Genomic DNA, 20,806 nt, shown 5'->3' on the forward strand with positions numbered 1-20,806 from the left:
AGTAGGCAAATTTACAGTTCAGTTGAAATTCCCAATTATTGGCACAGTAATGACGCCGTACTTAGTAGTACCATCAAAATAGAACAGAGAACCGACGACGGAAATGCTCAATCAACACATCCAATATTTCTCGCACTTCGTCTCATCAGACGAAGAGTAACACAGACACGGTCCCATGATTCCACGTCCCACTTAACCAAACGGGCCCACTAGTCTCTGAGCTAAGCGTCCTAAAATACGTGGACCAGAAACTAGGATAGTAGAAAATCCCTCTAACCACCCAGAGGCACCCCCAACAATTCTGGCATCCAATATCTTTTGTTTACCTCCCACGACAGTTAGGCCAATCTTCTACAGCCCAACCCAAGCCACCTAATCCCCCTGCAACACACCAGAAGTCCAACCACATATCTTGAGAACTAGCTCTAAACAGAAAGTTCTCTCTAGGCACAAATGCCTGCATATTTAACCACTTTGTCTGCCAGTATCAGATTTTGTCTTCAGCTGCCAAGACTCCTCAGCGCCAGACTTTGTAAGGGTGCAGTTTTTCTACTGGCTAGCATTCTGGGGGAAAAACCTGCCAAGTAAAAGAGCACTCGGAGCCTTAAACCAAATTTCTGGAAGATAAAAAAAAAGTCACACATTGGCTGCAGTCTTTGAAACCCAGGGGCGTTTATGAACCGCAACAGGCCCATGCAGGGAAGTCGGGGAGGGGATTCATGAACCTTACTAATGAAAGTCCATAGAATTCATCAAAAACCGACAATTAGCTTTATATACAGCTGAAAAGTCATACAGCACTACTGAAAACATCCAGAAAATTGTCAAAGGTTTCATGGCTTTCTACACAACGGACAAAGATGAAGATATAGTTTCAAACCCCCAAAGTTTTTTAGAAGATTTTTAGTGAACAGTCACCATCTGTGCTTTGGTGCAAGGGCTTCTTAGCATCTAACCTGCAAACAATGCAACATAATAAGCACATAGAACAGAAAAATTAGATCACTCCAACAGGAGTGAGCACACAAACATTAAAGAAATGTGACATTTATGATCCTCTTTTATCAAACCAAAAGAATTTCTTTAAGAACATTTTTTAGTTCAATTACTTGAAAATTAAAATGTGCCTTCTTTAATTGAAATATAAAGAAAAAAAATTGAATGTTTAAAAAGCACATTCTCATTTTACTCTCTCTCTCTCTTCAGAATATTTCCAACCATGACATATGGGAGCTTAGTAGTAAGAGAACTACTTTTAACTGGTCAGGGCCCTTGCCCCTGACTCCTCCAACATTAGACTTGTACCTCCCAAATATTTTAACAGCAATTATCTCATAGTCCAACCTAAAAGGGCATGGGCATCAACAGCAGGAAAACAAGAAAAGGACAACATTATGCCGACAATTAAGTTGAATTTGCAGATATAATTTCAGCCAAAAAAGACACTTTGCCTGCAGTAAATTTGTTTTCCATGAAATGCTGTCAATTTGTTGTTCACATACCATTTCTCACAAATTCCTACCTTCCCTTCAAATCATTTTGCTAATAAATTTTCATCCTTAGTGAATCTTATGTGAAAGCTTCAATATGCTAAACACTGATTGATGTATCAAATATCCTATTAATCATCCAAATCAATTTTATTCCTGACAAGAAACATTTACTGGATGCCAAGAAATTGAGCTATCACCTAACTACATGACTAGAAGTTTCATTTAAGGACTCTCTCATAATTAAGGAGCCAATTTTAGATCCTGACTACAAGTTGATTGGGAAGATACTTAAGGCTCACTACTTGCCAACACCATCATCACAAAATGTAGCAGAAAGTTAACACAGTTTAGACTAGTATAGACCCAAGCAAGACGGATGAGCATATAAAGCAGAGTTTACCTTTCTAGTGCCAATTTTAGATGCTGACTACAAGTTGATTGGGAAGATACTTAAGGCTCACTACTTGCTAACACCATCATCACAAAATGTAGCAAAAAATGTAACACAGTTTAGACTAGTAGAGACTGAAGCAAGACGGACGAGTATATAAAGCAGAGTTTACCTTTATAGTGCAGTTACCAACCCCCTTTATCATTTCCATCCTTTGCCTGGCCCCAGGAGCTTGCCGGTGCTTTACCCCAAGCATCAGCTGTGCCAGCACCTTCCCCCTTCCCCATAGCCGGTTGGTTCCAACTAGATGATGTGGCTCCACCAGAAGAATTTGATGTTTTCCAATTATTATTTTGGCTATTCCAGCAACCGGAATTAGTATCACTTCCACTAACATCTTTGCTTAAACCAAGTCCTCCGGTACAGCCACCAGCTTGCTCAATGTCTCCACTTTCAGCAGGCTCCTTTGATTTATTCCCATCTGAACCAGCACCTTGCCACTGATTCGTATCACCAGCTTGCCAATTGCCTCCACTATTGTTGCTTACCCATCCACCAGCATTACTACAAGACCCATTTTTCCCAGAATTAGGCTTGTCACCACTAGCTACATCTTTAGCTCCATGATTCCAGCCACTAGATTGGGCACCGATCCCACCAGCACTATTGCTTCCCTTGTTCCACCCACCAGCTTGAGCACTATCTCTTCCACCAACAGCTGCCCAACCTGAATTCCCACTCTGCCACTGGCCTTTGCCATGAACTCCATCATCCCAACTGCCACCAGCATTATCGTTTCCTTTGTTCCATCCACCAGCTCGAGCACTATCTCCTCCCCCAGCAGCCACCCAACCTGAATTCGCACTCTGCCATTGGCCTTTGTCACTATCTCCATCATTCCAATTACCTCCACCACTACTACTTTTCCAGTCCACATCCTTGTTTGACATGTTATAGCGGTAGGACTTATCTTGATCAGAATCATTTTTATTCCAATCATCCCTCCTTCCACGTCCTCTTCCTCCAAAACCACCTCTGCCACGAAACCCCCCCCTATCTGATCCACCTCTCCCACCAAAATCACCAAAATCTCCCCTATCCGATCGACCTCTACCACCAAATCCTCCCCTACCTGATCTACCCCTACCCCCAAAACCACCACGGTCAGAACGACCTTCAAAGTCACCTCGTTCAGAACCTCTGCGCCCAAAACCATCTCTATCTTGCCCCCATCTTCCTCCTCGGCCTCCCCTCCAATTTCCACCTCTTCCCTGGTTATCAAAAGTGTCATTTTGCCCTTCATTACTGCCAAAGTTATTGTCTGAGTTCCAATTGCTCTTGCTGCTCCAAGAGTTTTGTTTTCCCCCAGCCTCAGTTTCCCCACTCCACTTGCTTTGGCCCCAACCTGATGATGAACCTCCACCAGCATCACTTGCTCCACCCCACTTGCTTTGACCCCAACCTGAGGATGAACCTCCACCAGCATCAGTTGCTCCACCTGACTTGCTTTGACCCCAACCTGAGGATGAACCTCCCTCCGATGTTTTTTTGCTGTTCCAGGGATCATCTTTGCCTGCCTCCACATCCATTTTACTGTCATCAGATTTCTGAGACCAGCTTTTATCTTTCTTCTGCCAATCTGAGGATTCATTTTGGTCATTAGCCCGACCACCATTCCAACCTGTATGAGATTTTCCACCCCATTCACCAGTATCTTTAGTAGCACCCCTCCATTTGGATTCACCATTGTCCCCTGATGCATTTGGCTTGCCCCAACCACTCTCTTTATCTCCAGCAGAGGATACATTTTTATCCCAACTATCTGCTCGACCACTATTCCAACTCCAATGGTTTCCCTTCGATGCATCACCACTGAAGCCATGTTCATCTGTATTGCCTTTTCCCCAGTTGGAAGTCTCGCCCTGACCAAATGACCTTCCCCTACCAAATTGACCTCTTCCGCCTCGACCACCTCTTCCACTTCTTCCACCTGAACCACGGGCCCTGCCAAATGATTCTGACCTCCCCCAACTCCCACCTTGATCAGTATCACCTTTATTTTCAGTTGAACCAACCTCTTTGCTCCAAGAAGCAGATCCTCCATCCGGTTTACTCCAAGAAGATCCATGACCTTGCTTGCTCCAAGTGGATCCTCCGTCCGGTTTGCTCCAAGAGCTGGATCCTCCGCCCGGTTTGCTCCAAGAATTGGATCCTCCATCCGGGTTGCTCCAAGAGGATTCACCACCTTGCTTGCTCTGACAACTGGATCCCCCGTCCGGTTTGCTCCAAGAACTGGATCCCCCACCCGGTTTGCTCCAAGAGGATTCACCACCTTGCTTGCTCAGAGAACTGGATCCCCCATCTGGTTTGCTCCAAGAACTGAATCCTCCATCAGGTTTGCTCCAAGAACTGGATCCTCCATCTGGTTTGCTCCAAGAGGATTCACCACCTTGCTTGCTCTGAGAACTGGATCCCCGGTCTGGTTTGCTCCAAGAACTGGATCCTCCATCCGGTTTGCTCCAAGAACCAGATCCTCCATCCGGTTTGCTCCAAGAACTGGATCCTCCATCCGGTTTGCTCCAAGAACTGGATCCTCCATCCGGTTTGCTCCAAGAGGATTCACCACCTTGCTTGCTCTGAGAAGTGGATCCTCCATCCAGTTTGCTCCAAGAGGATTCACCACCTTGCTTGCTCTGAGAAGTGGATCCTCCATCTGGTTTATTCCATGAGGAACCACCAACTTGCTTATTCCCAAAAGATTCACCATCTTGTTTATTCCAAGAAGATCCACCATCAATGACTCGTGCACTTTGGTTCCAAGCACTTTCATCTCCTGCACCTTCTCCATCCTTTCTCGTGCTCTGCCAGTTTCCTGTCTCATGTGTATTTGAAGTCGTAACTTTATTCCAGGCATTTGCATCTGGTTGATCTGAACCACCATCAGCATTTCCCCAACCCATAGTTGGCTTCTCAGGAGCAACTCCAGAAGCATTCCAGGCTGACTTGCTTCCACTTGAATCATCTTTAATGCTCAAATTCTCAGCAGCCTGGCCCCCAGAATCCTCCTTAGGCTCCTGGGTAGTGGACTGATGAACAGATTCAAGAGCTTTTCCCCAACTGTCAGAAGCATTACCCACAAAACTTGTACTAAAAGCTCCTTTCTTACTACTGTCTTCTTTGTTTCCCCAATTAGCAACCTGTCCACCGTCACCAGAAGTTTGTCGAGCTGCTGCAGCTGCACCCCATGATGGACCTTGACTTGGAGTAGGTTTAACCTCCCAGGAAGAGTGACCTGCATCCTCATAAATAAGATGGGAACATAAGTAGAAATCGTAATGATATAAAATTTACAAATGAAGTCTTTAAACTACAAATGCAGCACCATTGCTGTGAATCATGCAACTACATAAAATCATATAAAACCCAGCAAGCCAACCAAAGATTTCCCACCAAAGCTGACTGATGAGAAACTTGGAAGAAACAAACCAGCTAAGTCTCTCACTTACCTGCTTAGCTGAACCACAACTGCTAATTTGGAACATTACAAGCCCATTGTTTTAAAATGTAGTACATTCAACCATACCTTTGTTGGCTTCATCCACAGATATAAGAGGATTGGAAGATTGAGCTTCTGTCCAAAGCTGTAGCATATAAAGATTTCTCAGATATCTACAATGTAAGGGGATTTTTTTTTTTTTTTGGTTGGGGGGTTGGGGAGGGGGGAATAACGTGAACTATGAACTAACCGAGGAGTTAGATGCAGGAAAAGCAGGCCAAGAGCTCCTGAAACATGTGACAGTGTTATCAGATTAAAATCAGCAGCTTAGCAGCGAAACAGATGAAAGCCACACCCCAGAGTCGTTGAATGAATTTAGATCTACCATACTGATTTGACAAAATGCTCAACAATTTGTCATCATGCAAAAGGTTTTACACACCATAACTTGAGTTGCCTTATACATCACTAAGTTACAAGTTGGATCACCCAATTATTTCTCTAGCCTAAAATAATGCAATGACAACATAATATCACATGGGTATAAAGTTGAAAATAAAGTTCAAAATTAGATTATCCAACAAAAATGTGAGTTAACTTGTATTGAAGCAATATTCATGTTCTGCTAAGTGAATCACAAATTAGTATCCAGGTTTCTCTTATTTTTCACAGATTTACAAGGCCATGAAATTACTGTTAGCATACAAAAAAATAAATAAAAGGAATATCAAATTTACATTAAGTTCAATATGTTAATAAAAGTCATGATAATAATCAAAATTATAGCAGTCAAGTATGTGCAGAATATGAGGCAGTTCACAATTAAATGGACAATAATTAGCAGGCTCGCCTCTCACCTTTCTGTAGAAAATCCTTCTGCATTCCAATTTCCACCTCCTGCTGCTTTAGCTGTCCCGTCCAACCAATCTTTAGATAAGCATATATAAGTTAGAGCATACAACAATTTTTTTAAATAAACGACAATCAACCACAAGTTAACAGATGAAGGCAAGAAATGGAGTCTAAGAAGTAGAATGAATACATATGCAAACTTTCAATACCTATAGGTAAAACTAAAGAAATATAGAAAACTACTCTACAAGATTTATGTCGAACACTCTAAATAACCCATGTCCACATCACTGAAAATATGAGAAACAAAATGGCAATTACAAACATCAGGCACATAGAGTGACCAACTGAAAGCCACTCATGTTTATACAATCAGATTAATTATTGTTACATTTGTTATCTTACAGTGAAACTTTCATAGTTATTTGAAGTTTCATGACATCAGATCGCAGCACATCCTAAAAAAGTGTTGGTTCTGGTAAAATTCCTTTGATTAAAATTTTCCTCTAAAAATTGCCTCTCACAAAGAGAGTTATCAAAAGTTGTCTTTGTAATTTTCACTTGGAATTTATCCATGAAAGTTGATTTGAATCTCTTCAAAGAGATTACATGCTTGCTTGTGAAGTGGCTACTTTGTCAATTCCCCTTCTGTTCAAACAATTTATAAGGGCATGCCTAACAGCCAGCTCAAAATCATAAACTTACTCCCTTCAAAAAGGACTTCCACAGAAGTCAAATTGCTAAATAAAACATGTGCCAGGAACCAATCTAATATCGACGCCAACCTCAATATCATAAGGAGAAAGAACATGAAAGAAGAGATTACTGTCTACTATTATAGTAGATAATTGAAGCTTTTCAACTAAAACATACTAACATACAAAAAAAGAGGGTACTCGTTTCAACCTGTTGAGCCATCCTGTGTACCAAGGAGATCAAATGGCCTTAAAGAGTCAGATTCCTCCCTGTGGTAACATAAAACAGACATTAGAAGACAAATACAGATACAAACCCTAGATGATAGACATTAATTCAAAAACGATAAATAAGTACCCCAAAGAAATGCCAGAACTTTTTGCACGAACCTCCGCAAGATGCTCACATTTAACTACAAACAAATTATAAAGACACATTAATTTAGGTCAACAAGGTTTAGTCGAAAACTATATATATACATATATATGATTCATCCAACCTGTAAGTATTTTATGCTGAGAGTCAAGCTTCACAGTGATGTCAGACCGCCGTATTGCCAACACACGACAAAGGTACCCCTTCAATGGGCCCACACGGATTCTAAGTGATTGTCCCACAGAGAACATTGTATTGTTTTCCCTGTTGACTACATAGCAACAAACATTTCAAGCAAAAGTATTAAAACTTTGAACAGTCAAAGACTATGAAAGCGGTAAGAATGTTCACATACAGTTTCGGCTACCATCCCTTCCTTGATCAGATTGCTTAGGCGAGAGAGGGGACTTAGGAGAAGAAGCAAAATCCCCAAATACTACAGTTTCCTGTTCACCACCCTAATCCAAAAAAGAGAGCACAAATTAGCATGAAAGATAATGTGTCAACAAAATGCAGCAGTTCTATCCATTCAACCCATTCTTTCTTTTTTTTTTTTTTCAGGTTGGCTTGCATATATTGTTTGTTCGAAGCAGGTGGAAGGGAAATAAATTGGACTTGCGCAGAAGTTAATCAGACATTTTCTGGGACAAAATCAGATGCTGAACAAAGGAAATGACCATGAGATGCGACAAACAGGCTTAATTGTATATTTTGTAAAAGGTACAAAAGTTGTGCATATTTATGATATCCCAAGCCATAATGAAATTGTCTTAGAATGTGTAATAATAGATGAGGATAATTGTTTTTTTCACATCCTAATCCTTATCAAAATCAACAGGAATTTTTTGCTCTTTTTTTTCTGAGAAAAACATACATTCATAAGCCCTCATAGCATAATATACATAAATGGATACGCAAATAAACCTTTTAAACTATTCAAGTGACAAATGAAAACAGAATTTGCATCACCATTGGACAAATTTACACCAAAAGAGGAACTAGAAAGGGCTATGCAAGCAGAAGCTTTTTCATCCACATACACAGCATGATGTACCGTGCTACAAGCGTAAGAATTCTTGTGTCTCTCGGAACTCATTACAATCTCATATTGCATATATCCTCCAAATAAAAGCAAGCATATAATTGTCTATGCATAAAATTCTATATTATGACATATAAAAAATTAAGACTTCAATTGATACCACATTAGTTAACATCGGGTGAGATTTTCCTGATAACTTCTTCTGGATTATCATCATTTATTAAGTGGTTAGGAATAAAAAAAATTTTACTAAACAAATGGATTCCTTCATGTACACAAATTCCATTTGCAGGTTGTGGGAAGTCATAGGTAGTCAGTCAAAAGATTTGCTACTTTCCAAATTTAAAACAAATACAAACCTTCTCATTACGTGCTTCACCAGGAAGCTCAACTTTTTCGCACAACTGTGCCTTAAAGCAAATGTAACCACTGTCCTCCTCTACGGTTTCATTGTACAAGAAAATAATCCCTCTGTAAATTTTCTTGACAATGCCTTCTCTATCCTGTATAGTATAAGCAAATCAGCAACCAAATAACCTAAGTCGTATAGTGTCACTTGAAATGCAAAATTTTTGTTAAACCTTCATTGGACCATCCAAAACTCTGACTCTGTCATTAATTGATATATTCTTCATTTTCTGATCAAGTGCTGTGAATAGCTTCTTATCGAATGATGCATTCTTTAACTCCTTCCGTGGAATAGTGACAACTACTGGTCCCTCTGAGCCCTCCTTGATAATCTGAAACAAAAACTATAATGTTAAGTCACTGGCAGTAAAGTGACCACATAAACTGAGAGGTATACCTTGAAAATCTCATCCTTCTCCGTGCCAATGACAACACCAAAATCCTTTCGACTGCAATCGCAAAATTCCCAGGTTACACCAAAATAAGTTAATACTCATACTAGAAGAAGCAATGGCAAAGCCAACGTGGAAATAAGCGATAACCGCACTTACCCCAAAAAAACTAAATCATGCACTTCAAAATCAGTGTCCAGGCTTGGCGTTGAAGAACCTTCACCTTTTCCACCACCTTTGTCACTAAGTAAAGGACGTTTCTTTTTCTGTTCGCCATAAAGCTGGGATAACCACTCTAGATCATTGTATTCTTCATTCCTTGAAGGCTCAAATTTAAGAAGCTCATCTTCTGTAGGTGTTACTCCCCAAAAGCTTAACGAGTCAATGGATACTTTCTTATACAGATAGCCATCCTTCAGCATCATCCCATCAAGAACCTCAAAGACTTTGTTAGTATCACGGTCCCGTCGACATTGAATCAGAGGCCGGAACTCTCTTTACATATACAATATGGGAAATATCAATACCACAAAAACTTTATTTAAAGACCAAACAAAAAAAAAAGAACATATACATATAGCACGCAAATTACTCGAGTTCACTATTGCTTATGAGTCTTGGTGCCGGATTAGCAGTCTTGTTGGCAGTAATTCCTCTACCCTGTACATGCATGAACGATACAAATCATAACGTAACAACCATTTGGTGCCAACAGTAACATAAAAGGATGCAAAAGCAGAAGCATATTAATGCAGCAAATAGTAAAATTATTTAAAGCATATTAATGCTGCAAATAGTAAATTATTTATCACAAACTTCAAGAGTAATTTTTGTACTAGTAATTTCTAATTGCTCAATCTTGTCAAAATTTAGACATGGTGGGGAGAAGGGGGAGATCCCCAATGTTCCTTGTCAATAACAGGCCTTTTTTACCCATAAGGAAAAATAAATTACTTCAAGTAAGATTACCATAAAAAGACACATTAGTGAGAAGGATCTTACAAATTTCTCAGCCAATGCTTTCAAGTCTATCCTAGGAATCAGCTTCACGGTCACTTTCTTCCGTGCAGAATTTACAGCCACAACCTACATATATATAATAGAAACAGCTAGAAATCAGTGAAACACAAATCTTAAAGTTAAAACTAGAAGAATATGGGAGAAATACCAAATGAAGACCGGAGAAAAGAAAAAAGAAACTGGCCAAAGATCAAACATATCAACAGGAACAAAACCATACCTGTGCTAAATCACCTTTGTATTTCCCATTCTTAACACGTGCCCACATTCCCTCAGAAATTCCATTACTCTTGTTTTTAACAGAAAATAAATGATTAATGTCCTCCTTTGGTACAGGTGCAACGCGACTTGAATATATGCTACACAGCCCATTACACGCCTGTATTGTGGGTATTTAGTCTCCAAGTAAGCAAATGAACAATTTTAGTAGCATAAGAAGCAACCAATAGAAACACGGACATCCAATTTATTTGGAGAAACACAAAAACTGCAAAATTCAGAAGATCAACGGAAGAACAAATGACTACCTCATTAATATCACACTGCTTCTCTGCTTCGATATAAATAAAACCCTTAACGTGATCAATTGTAAATGCAGAAATTATCTGCAGCTTCTTTCCCAGAAATTGCAAGTCCACGTATTTCTGCATGAGGCAGAAGGCTGAATGCCTCTCACGTCCAACCTATGGCCCATCAATTGCTCATGAGCAAAATGATGCAAAAGAAAAGAACTTCATAGCTTGAAAAGAAAAGGAATCTGCTTTAAAACTTGAAAACTATGATGTCACAATTTTATACCATGCATTTGACTTTCCAGATGATTGGATCCTTAACAGAAGGACAGTGTTCAGGCATTTCCACCGTTCTTTTGCTCTCGTAATTGTCTTCTGCATATGTCACAAAAGTAGAGCCTGGTTTGTATCGTTCCTGTAACATCTTTTCAAGTTCTTCTTCTGTTGGTTCCTCCACTTTGGGAACAAAAGGCAGAAAGGGGGCTCTGCTAGGTTCAGACTGGAATTGCATTGCTGCAGCTGCTGTGTCAAATTCATCTTCCAGAGAATCTAGTTTCAGCAAATGGTAACAAATTAGATTGACAAGCATGAGTACAAGGAACCTAACAATCAACAGAAGATTCATTAGTAAATATACCAACAGGCTTGATGAAAAAATCAACCAGGAATATGCTAGGAGAGCCAGCACACGAAAATAACAAGAACCATCGGCACATTTGGATAAGATAAAAAATAACAGGTAGAGTGAGGACTCCTTAGCGACAAGCAGAAAACGAATAACGTATAAATGAATTGCTTAAAAGAGGACCATTTTCGGCAAACGAATAACGTATAAAATAATTGAAGCACAGATGCATGCATATTTACAGCATAATAAAGTCACAGTTGCAAGAAGTTAAGCCTAAGAGTGACCACAAACACCAAATGAACATACATGCCATTTCCCTCTCTTTGTTAATAAAATACAATTTTCAAGAAATGCTACCTCATTTTCACATTTAATGGGTGGAGAACAACAACAAAAAAAAGTCAGTGGTCCATCAAAATTACATCAAAATATCACAATTCAAAAACCACATTAATAAAAATGCATATCCTCCTTCTATATGATAAATAAACCCAGCAACAACAACAAAAACCGCTAAGCAAAAGTTCCCCAAAGCATCATGAACGCAATTTAAATAAGCCAACCTTACCGGCAAACTAAAAAAGAAAAAGAGAACAACATAATTCTGCACACCCCGAGCAAACATGCTTTTTCAGTGAGCTTTAGCATTTATTTTCTTTTTCTTCATTCACCATTGAAAGTACACAATCGATTATTTACCTTAAAAGATGCACGCAGAAATGCCAAATATCATCACTATATTTCAGCTAAAATCCTTCAATAAAACACAAAATATCAATAATGTTTGGGAAAAAAGCATATCAACAATCAACTAGAGCCAGCATTGCCGATTAAAAAACCCTAAACCCCCAATCATCACATGTCGCAAACAAAATTAATCTAAATTTTCACTTCCCACACCAAAAAAACCCTAGCTTTTACCACACTTTCAAAAGGTAAAAATAAAAAGAAAAGAAAAACAAATAAGAAGAATAAATATAGTCCATGCAAGTGGGAAATGTCGATGAAAAAGTTCAAATATACCATCATCGAAGAATGAGTCGTCACTGGCATCATCCTCATCAACTTCGTAAGCGGCATCGTCAAAGAACTGAAGAACGCCGCGATTCTTCCGTTTCCGACCACCAGTTTTGCCGTCGTCACCACCGCCGATGTTACGCTTCCTCTTCCCCGACGAGCCTTTGCCGCCGTCAATGACCTTCTCTTTACCCTTCGCCGATGGGGCCATTCCTGAGGGCACTTTTATCCCTTCTTTTTTGTTTTAATAATTAGTACTAGTATTTATCATCTGCTGAGAATTCTACAGCTGCTCGTACGAACTCACGCAGAATGAGTGAGTGACACATTGAATAGTGTGTTGTGAAACGCTTTCTTCGGAGAGTGGAATCGTGAGCTATACACATAGGTGAAGAGTTTTTTTGCGGTTAAGGTCCTTAGTTTATCGGTTATTTTTCAATAACGCTTTTATTTAGAGAAAATTACTGTAGTGCCATTTTTTAAGGTCTATTTCGTTTTCCTGACTTGTGTTATGTTATATTCAACCCATCTAGGGGTGTAAATGAGCCGAGCTCGAGTCAAGTTTTGGCTAATTGAGTCGAGCTTGAGTTAATTTTGTGAAACTTGAACTCAAGCTCGAGCTCGACGAGCTCAAAATATCAAGCTCGAGCTTAAAAAATAAAAAAATAATAATTATTATTTTATTTTTAAAAAATAAAAAATAATTATTTATTTTTAAAAATAAATAAAATAATAATTTTTTAACAAATAATAAAATATTAGGGATATATATATAATTTTACTATTAAAATAAAAAATAAAAAATAAAAAAAATATATATAATTGAGCTCGCGAGCCAACGAGCTTAATGTTTTTGAGTTTGAGCTCGAGCTCGAGATCGACTTAATTAGCTCGAGCTCGTCAATAGCTCGACTCGAACTCGATATTGACGAGCTCGAGTCGAGCTCGTATTCGGGCAGCTCGCGAGCGGCATGGTCGCGAGCGGCTCGATTCGTGAACACCCGTTCCCATCCCACCTGCCTTGTACTAAAAGTTTTGGTAACCAGCGGCCGGTAGCTACTAGCTAATAGGCTACGATTAAGCGACAGTTCTCCGTCTACCACACAAAGAGTAGATAAAAACAATACACTATTTACCTACTTAGAGTGCTTTACTTCTTATAAATTTTATTTGAAAAGTAATATTCTATAATTTGTTAGGATAGTTAAGAGTTGTAATATCAGCAATCATATTTCGCACACTTTTGTTGGATTTTTGAAGATGAATAAAAAAATCTGAAATCTATTAAAATAGTGAATTGTTAAATACTAAATTTGATACATTTGATTGTATATTACATTAAGTGATAAGTGAATAGTTTATCACTTATTTTTTAGAGTAAATTTTATTTAAAAATTTGGGTGCCACTTAAATGAATTTAGATGTTCTAGTTTTGGTTATCAAACGCATCTGAATATGTTAAAATCTAAACTCATTATATTTAAATATTGAATTAGATTATCAAATAGGGCGTTAGAGTGTTGTACATCTTATAAATTTTATTTCAGAAGTAATATTCTAAAATTTATTAGGATAGTTAAGAATTGTAATATTAGCAATCATATTTCACACACTTTTGTTGGATTTTTTTTTTTTAATTTAAGGAGAGATTCCTTTGTTTGGACGGTGGACTATTTGTAAGGAGAAAAAGGCAAAAGAAAAGATTTTAAAGGTCCAGCCACAAATTTCAACTGAACTAAGTCTTGGTTACACTTCTATTGGTTTCATTATTGTGATGGTGCATAACAATTACTACAAAAAACTGCAGAAAATTGATACCCAAAAACATTTAGGGTCCGTTTGGTAGGGTGTAAAATGCTTTCCATTGGAAGACATTTTCCTTGAAAGTAATTTTCTGGGAAAATAATTGTTTTCTTCATTGTTTTCCTGTGTTTGGTTCAATTCTCAACAAGTGAAAACCGCTAGATCAAATTGGGGCCTATGACTGCTAGTTTTCCTTCATTAGCAATCTCCATCGCATGCAACATCACGCTACCACAAAACTCCCCAGAAGCCCTCAGCCCTGTGCAACAGTTACAACAGCCCCATGGGCGATTCGTGCTCAACCCGTAGACAAATAGGCAAACGGAACGAGACAAGCAACCCGTGACACCTGGAAAGTGACCATTTGTATCGAAGCATAAGCCATCAGAATTGAGAAATACCACCACTTTATTGGCCTTCTTTCTCCCCTCTCCATTCCATTGCAACTTTCTCTATTGGGCTAATGGTAGCTTCTCACTTTCTTATTGCTGATCTTTGTCCTTCCTTTCTTTCTGTCAAGACCACAATTCCTCTTGATTTCCGCAGATCTTAGTCTTATTTTGTAAGCATCCGGTGAGAATATGTCAATATATGCTTGTCTTTGAATGTGCAACGGTGGGAGAAAAAGGGATACACATATGATATGGAGAAGAAGCGAAAGGTAATTGTTAGTGTTACAATCCCTTGAATTTTACTCGTAGGCTACATTTTTTTCTCCCTATTCTTCTATTTGTCAACTATCAAAGAGGTAGTAATCTAGCGTGATAGACATTGGTGTTTGTCCGGTAAGATTGGACAACGGGCGTAGACAGCGAAAATTAACTTCAACAAGTTTTTTAAGGAAGTTATTTTACACTATAAGGCGTAAAATGTTTTATACAAGAAAATATTTTCATGTACCATAATACAACCAAATGCAGGAATTCAAGGAAAATATTTTCGGGAAAAGGTTTTCAGTCAAAACAAACATACCCTTAGAAAGTCAAGCAGACAATTACATCGCTTAATTGAAGCCAAGAAGACCACGAAAATTGCAATGCCCAAGAATGCACCTACAATAAAAGAGGAGGGGGGGGGGGGGGGGGGGGGGGGGGGGGGAACCAATGACTTTCTGTTTATTTCTGGTCAGCTGAAGAAACCATTGCGATTTCCTTCTCATTGGCTTCCATCTCATCTCTAAACTTCATGTATATATCTGACTTGTAATATTCCCGAGTCCTCATTGCCAAGATCAGAGAAATAAGAGCTCCAAGAGTGTTAACGCCGGCTAATATTAGAAAAGATGTTCTGTAACATTGAGTCCCAATGCAAGTCAAGTCAGGAACCATTGATCTTGTCAGGCCCGCCCTCGCAAGTTGCTTTAAAGCCTCTTTATCATAGAGTTTTCCCACAATCCTCACATTGAGGAAGTATGATCCAATAGGGCTGGCCAATTGTCCACAATTCAAGAGAGTGGAGTAGTACTTCAATCCAAAAAGTTCAGATATAATCACGAAAACCATGGTTAACTGGACGCCATAAGCAAATCCAACCAATACTGATGCAATGTAAACAGAACCAGGAAATGGCAAGGCAATAATGAGATCTCCAATGGCAGGCACCACAAGGGATATCGTCATCATTAGAGTCCGCGGAACTTTCCACTTCCTCAACAGTTGCTCAGAGCCAAAACCCGAAAGAGCTCTGCCAAAATAGTTCCAGATGCTAAGTAGGGAGACAAATGTGTTAACTGTCTTAGTTGGATAGCCTAAGGATTCACCAATCTGGCCTAAATTATCCACTGCTGCTTGACTGCAACCAAGCCCACAAAATGTGACAATGAAAAGAATTATCATGTCAGCACTTAATAAAGCTTGACATATGGTATAATCTTCACCCCTTTTGGGTTTGTTGCAGATGTCTCCACAGCAACAACCTTCTTGACGGAATTCATCATCCCCTCCTCCTTTATCTGTGGTACAATGTGCAGGGACAATTTCCTGCTTTCTGGGGTTCGAGGACTCGGGCAAAGGCGGTTCCTCGGTAACTACCCTGTTAGGGGGTTTTAATGCATCTTCCTTCTTTTGCTGCCAAGTCTCTAATTCTTCTTTCACTGCAACCAGGAATGGAAGGAAAAGCAGAACACAAACACCTGTTGCACTTGCTACATAATCAGCGTGAGAGAAATTGAAATAGTTTTGACCGATTGTCAGAGCCATCAGGGTCAGTGCCAAACCCACTGTTATGATGAGATTTTGATACATAACCTTCACCTCGTGGGGATGACCACTAATCTTCTTCATTTCCTTGATGCAGAAGAGGAAAACTAAAGAAATCACTGCTGGAAGCCAACCAATAAGAAGGATCATATCTTTGGCATCATTATGATAAATTGCAAGATAAAGCTGTGTAAAAATTGCACCACTAAGCCCTACAAATCCCTTCATCAGTCCTAACATCATCCCCCGACGTTCGGGGAAATTTTTTACACAGGGAACAAGGGATCCCGTGTTTGCAAAATTCTGGGAATTCGCACCAATGCATATATATACACACATTTGCCAAACTGGGGGTTTTGGTATTCTTTTGGTCACTGCCAGCCATACTAGGAAATAACCAGAAAAATTCATAAGAGCACCAACCAAGAGAACAAACCAGGATGGTGTTACCTCGGCTAATAATCCCGACAGCACTCCAATTGTCGCTCCTAGATCTTTGCATGAGCCAAGAATATTGAGTGTTGATTGATCATAGCCAAGGCTGGATTTTATCGCTTTTGAATATGCACCAAAAATGTAAGTTGCACCGGAGCCAGACATGATCAAGAATGTAGCAAACATCATGAACCATCTGCCCCGAAGAAATTGAACCATGAAACCACACAATCCACAGCCATGACTGGATGGTAGCACCGTGGTTTCAGCCATGCCCTTCTCTTCTACTGTGCTGTGCTTTCTTTGGTAGTTGCTAATAAGAGTAATATGCCTGGCTAATCGAATAAGGTAGTTAGCTAAGAATACGATAGTAATTTATTGTTTGAGAGAGGAAAAGTGCAAGAATATATATCCGATTTTGCATTCGATATTGGATTTTCCAGATAAAGATGTAGTTTGAGTGAAATAGATGGCAGTTCAGATAAACTAGAATGACGAAGTCTATGGGAATAAAAGACAGATATTCAGCACGTTCATTTATCGTATTCGTGGAGATTCTTTGTTTCTCTTATTGCCTTTGGGTAAATTTAGACTAGAAACAATTTTTCGTTTTCTGCCAAATAGTAGAAACAAATATAGTACAAAATTAGGTGTAAATTAGAATGAATCTGTGATTAAATTGAACTTAATTAGTTAGCAATCTCGTATCACAGCATTAAATAGCAAACCGGTCACGAAAAAGATAATAATGACGTAACGATAATAATTTGATAAGATAGCTTACCCAAAAATATGAAAATAAATAGAATGATAAAATAAAAGGAAAGTAGAAAACCAATTACAAATGAAACGGTCTGTAGGGTCACTCGTTAAAATGTATTTCAGGCGTTAGATTTTTAGAAATATAAGAAGATTAATTAGGGAAAACATATAAATGGAAGGGGATTATTTAGGAAAAATGTATAAATGCAATAGAAAGTAGTAATTGTCAGTGCATTTATATATATAGTAGATTGGATGGAATGTAGGTATGTTAACCCTATGAAATTTCATAATTCTAAAAATTTTAAACTAAAGTGTATGTCATGACAAAAGAAGAGAAATTTAATCTTCGTTGCATGATTTGTCAAACAAATGTAACAGCCACCCGTTAAAACACCTAAATTAAATTATACATAACTTATTATATTAACAATACATACCATCACAATTAATCTACCTCTGCATTTAGACACTTTTTTCATATTAAACGCACTTCTTTAAAAATTAATGCATCCGTTAACCAAAGAATTAGTTATATTATTAAAGAGATTGCTCGTTTCTCTTAATATTTATAATCATTTCTCTTAATGAAGCATATGATTCACTTACCAAAATTTATTGTAGAAACGAAATAATAAAGATGACGGGGATTCATCATCATTGATGACATCCCAATACGATTTTATACCATATACTGAAGTTATTGGCGAGTCAGCAGCACATTAATTTTAAGCTATCTTGTGCAAGGAAGACAAACAAATATTGGTAAGTATTAATTGCAAATTTCTAGTTTTCTTTTTTTTTGGCCAAATTTGAGCTCTCTGGAGTAGGCAAATTTGATGTGGTGCAAATCTAGTAGTGGTACATTGCATGCTTTTAGATCTTAAGACTAAGTTGAGATTTACAACTTATTGAGAAGCCAGAGGCAATCTATTTGTCCTTTGTAGCTCCAAAAATATCAAATACATTCTAGTATGTATACCGTGATAAAAATATGTCTTGCAATTGAATTTACCGGTTAACATTTTTCTATATTGTACTAAGGGTCGGTTGATTATTTTAATTGATTACAAATTCTGATTTCAGATAATCAATTTTTTTGATGTTCTCGATTGTTTTTATATCTTGATTGTTTAATCACTAGAAAAGATAAAATCCATGATTACCCAAATAGTAGTTTTTACTGAATAATCAGTTTCTATAATCAAATTTTGTTATATATAAAGCAATCAAGAATAAGGCCTAATATTAATACCTTTCTCATGAAGCCGGAAATGGACCTCAGAATATCCGACCAAAAAAGACATGCACACACACAAAAAAGAGGATTTACATTAAGATAGTCAACAACCAAATGCTACCATTTTATGAACTACATCTGATGATCATGGAGCAAGCACGACACATTTTGTAGTAATAAAGTGGTTTAATTGCCACATAGCGCAGTCTTCCTGACACGTACAATAAGTTGTGTAAACTGGCTTTTTTTTTTTTTGGGTCTTTTTCAACGACTAAATCAATGGGCCAACAATTGATAATTCCGCAGCTATCTAGCGTTTTTTTGTGCAAGTCACGTAAAACAAACGTTAGTGGCAAAAGTTCTTTTGTTTGGCATGATGTTTTGAGCATTTTCATTTAGCCTAGAACAAATATGGTACAACAAATATTTCATCGTATATTAAAATTTTCAGACTGGGTTAAGATTTATTTAGTACAGATAGTTGTTTACAGACCAGCAAGCGAGACAATGACCGTGAGTGTGACTGACCCGAAATTGAGGCTTCATTTTCCGCAAATCAATACGCCTGAGGGGTGCAGAAGATTCAAGCTTCTCCACTCGAGTTAGAATTTCGAATTCTTGTACTCGAATACTCAAAAGTTTAGCGAGTCTAATCGAACTTTTAATACATACATACATATATATATTAAAATTTTTATATTTATTGTTGTGAAATATTGATTATATCATTTATTTAAAATTATATATAAAATATTAATTTTTATTAGACGAGCTCGATTGGACTCAAATAAGTTCAATTTAGCTTGATTAGGTTTAATTAAACTTGAATTCGAGTTCGAGCTAGAATAAAGTAAATTGAAATCGAACTTGAATTTAAGTCACCTCGAGTTGACGTCGCGTGATGCACACTGTTAGATTGCGATTGGACAAGAATGCATTCCTAGTCGATTCATCCTCTGAACTCTCAATTTTGGGCTTGATAGGTCAGCCTGCCCAGTTGAAAATGAATGGCGGATCAAAGAACACTGAGTCGGGCTTCCTAGTCCTAGCCAAAACCATTAAAGGCTCTTGGATCATTTTCATGGGCTTTTCGAATTAGGGGGAGGCTGAGATATTTACCATGTTTCATGTGACCACGTGAAATTGTGCCTTGTGATGTTAAATTTATTTTAGAAAGAAAGTGCCATTTTTTGAATGTACTTTTAACTTGGTTGAGAATAAATCCTCCCAAAAAAAAAAAAAAAAAAACTTGGATGCGACTAGCTTGTGAAATCGGTTTCGATCTTGATTTAGACAGGGGTAGATGCTAACGCACAATTGTAGAAGTAACCAATTAAAGGATTCAAAAGCAAAATCTCAAAAAAAAAAAAAGAAGCAAATCCAATTGACTTGGTTGAACCAGGTTATCACTTGATTTACGGGTACGTTCCTTTTATATTCTAAACTTCAGCGACAGGTAATGTGCTTATATATTCTCCTGCCTTCAATTTCCGAGTTCTTACAGTACAAAAATTGACCTGACAAACCTAAACCAATGGATTGAATGGGGTCAATTGATCTAAAACCTACTGTCCAACATATCGATATCCATTCCCAGATGCATCGTACGTAGGGCAGACTTACGTGAAGACGTGGATGAGGGCAATGAATATGGACAGGCCGACTACATGGGAATGGATATGTCTCATTGGTTAAACGAGTGGAGTAGTAATTGTCACCATGTCTCATTCCCACCATTCCTTTCTTGTTTTTGTTTGTCTCCTCTATAACTTGATTACCGTTGGAAGAAGGAACTTCTAACTATTCCAGAAGAATAAGAGTACTCACTATTTCCACTCGAAGGATCTGTGTGTACGTGGTAATTTGGACCCCAAACAGAGCAAAAAGTCCCGCAAGAATCCATTAAATTATGGCAGAGAGATATGCATATCAATTTTCAAATCCCAATTATTTCAATGGCTCTGCCATCCGAAATCTCTTGATTCCAAAACATTCATTGGACTGCAATAAGATGCTGTACCAATTTACACGCCAGCACAAGTTTTC

At 38.2% G+C, this 20,806-nt stretch overlaps 2 protein-coding genes across 2 annotated transcripts; both read right to left on the minus strand.

The window, feature by feature from the left end:
- Positions 1-748: 748 nt before the first annotated feature.
- LOC113730762 (uncharacterized) lies at positions 749-12,678 on the minus strand. Its single transcript, XM_027255656.2, has 19 exons — positions 12,329-12,678; positions 10,964-11,226; positions 10,693-10,848; positions 10,386-10,544; positions 10,148-10,231; positions 9,738-9,805; positions 9,305-9,640; positions 9,151-9,202; positions 8,927-9,085; positions 8,705-8,848; positions 7,659-7,761; positions 7,428-7,574; positions 7,286-7,340; positions 7,139-7,197; positions 6,238-6,307; positions 5,631-5,667; positions 5,468-5,525; positions 2,057-5,176; positions 749-956 (listed from the first exon to the last, which is right to left on the minus strand). The coding sequence occupies exons 1-18, from the start codon at positions 12,531-12,533 to the stop codon at positions 2,070-2,072; spliced, it is 5,262 nt and encodes a 1,753-aa protein (XP_027111457.1). The 5' UTR covers positions 12,534-12,678; the 3' UTR covers positions 749-956; positions 2,057-2,069.
- A 2,517-nt stretch (positions 12,679-15,195) lies between these two features.
- LOC113728464 (protein NUCLEAR FUSION DEFECTIVE 4) lies at positions 15,196-17,186 on the minus strand. The gene has a single exon (XM_027252869.2). It carries the CDS (start codon positions 17,029-17,031, stop codon positions 15,241-15,243), a length of 1,791 nt encoding a protein of 596 aa, XP_027108670.1. The 5' UTR covers positions 17,032-17,186; the 3' UTR covers positions 15,196-15,240.
- Positions 17,187-20,806: the final 3,620 nt, after the last annotated feature.

The sequence above is a fragment of the Coffea arabica genome, chromosome 2e (assembly GCF_036785885.1).
Source record: "Coffea arabica cultivar ET-39 chromosome 2e, Coffea Arabica ET-39 HiFi, whole genome shotgun sequence".
NCBI lineage: Eukaryota > Viridiplantae > Streptophyta > Magnoliopsida > Gentianales > Rubiaceae > Coffea > Coffea arabica.

Excerpts from the sequence above, each read along its gene's own strand:
- LOC113728464 (XM_027252869.2), bottom strand. The coding sequence starts at position 17,031 with ATGGCTGAAACCACGGTGCTACCATCCAGTCATGGCTGTGGATTGTGT.
- LOC113730762 (XM_027255656.2), bottom strand. The coding sequence starts at position 12,533 with ATGGCCCCATCGGCGAAGGGTAAAGAGAAGGTCATTGACGGCGGCAAA. Across the intron at positions 7,198-7,285 it reads AGTTCTGGCATTTCTTTGGG|GGAGGAATCTGACTCTTTAA; the intron begins GTACTTATTTAT and ends ATGTTACCACAG. Across the intron at positions 5,668-6,237 it reads GAAGGATTTTCTACAGAAAG|GAGCTCTTGGCCTGCTTTTC; the intron begins GTGAGAGGCGAG and ends CACATGTTTCAG.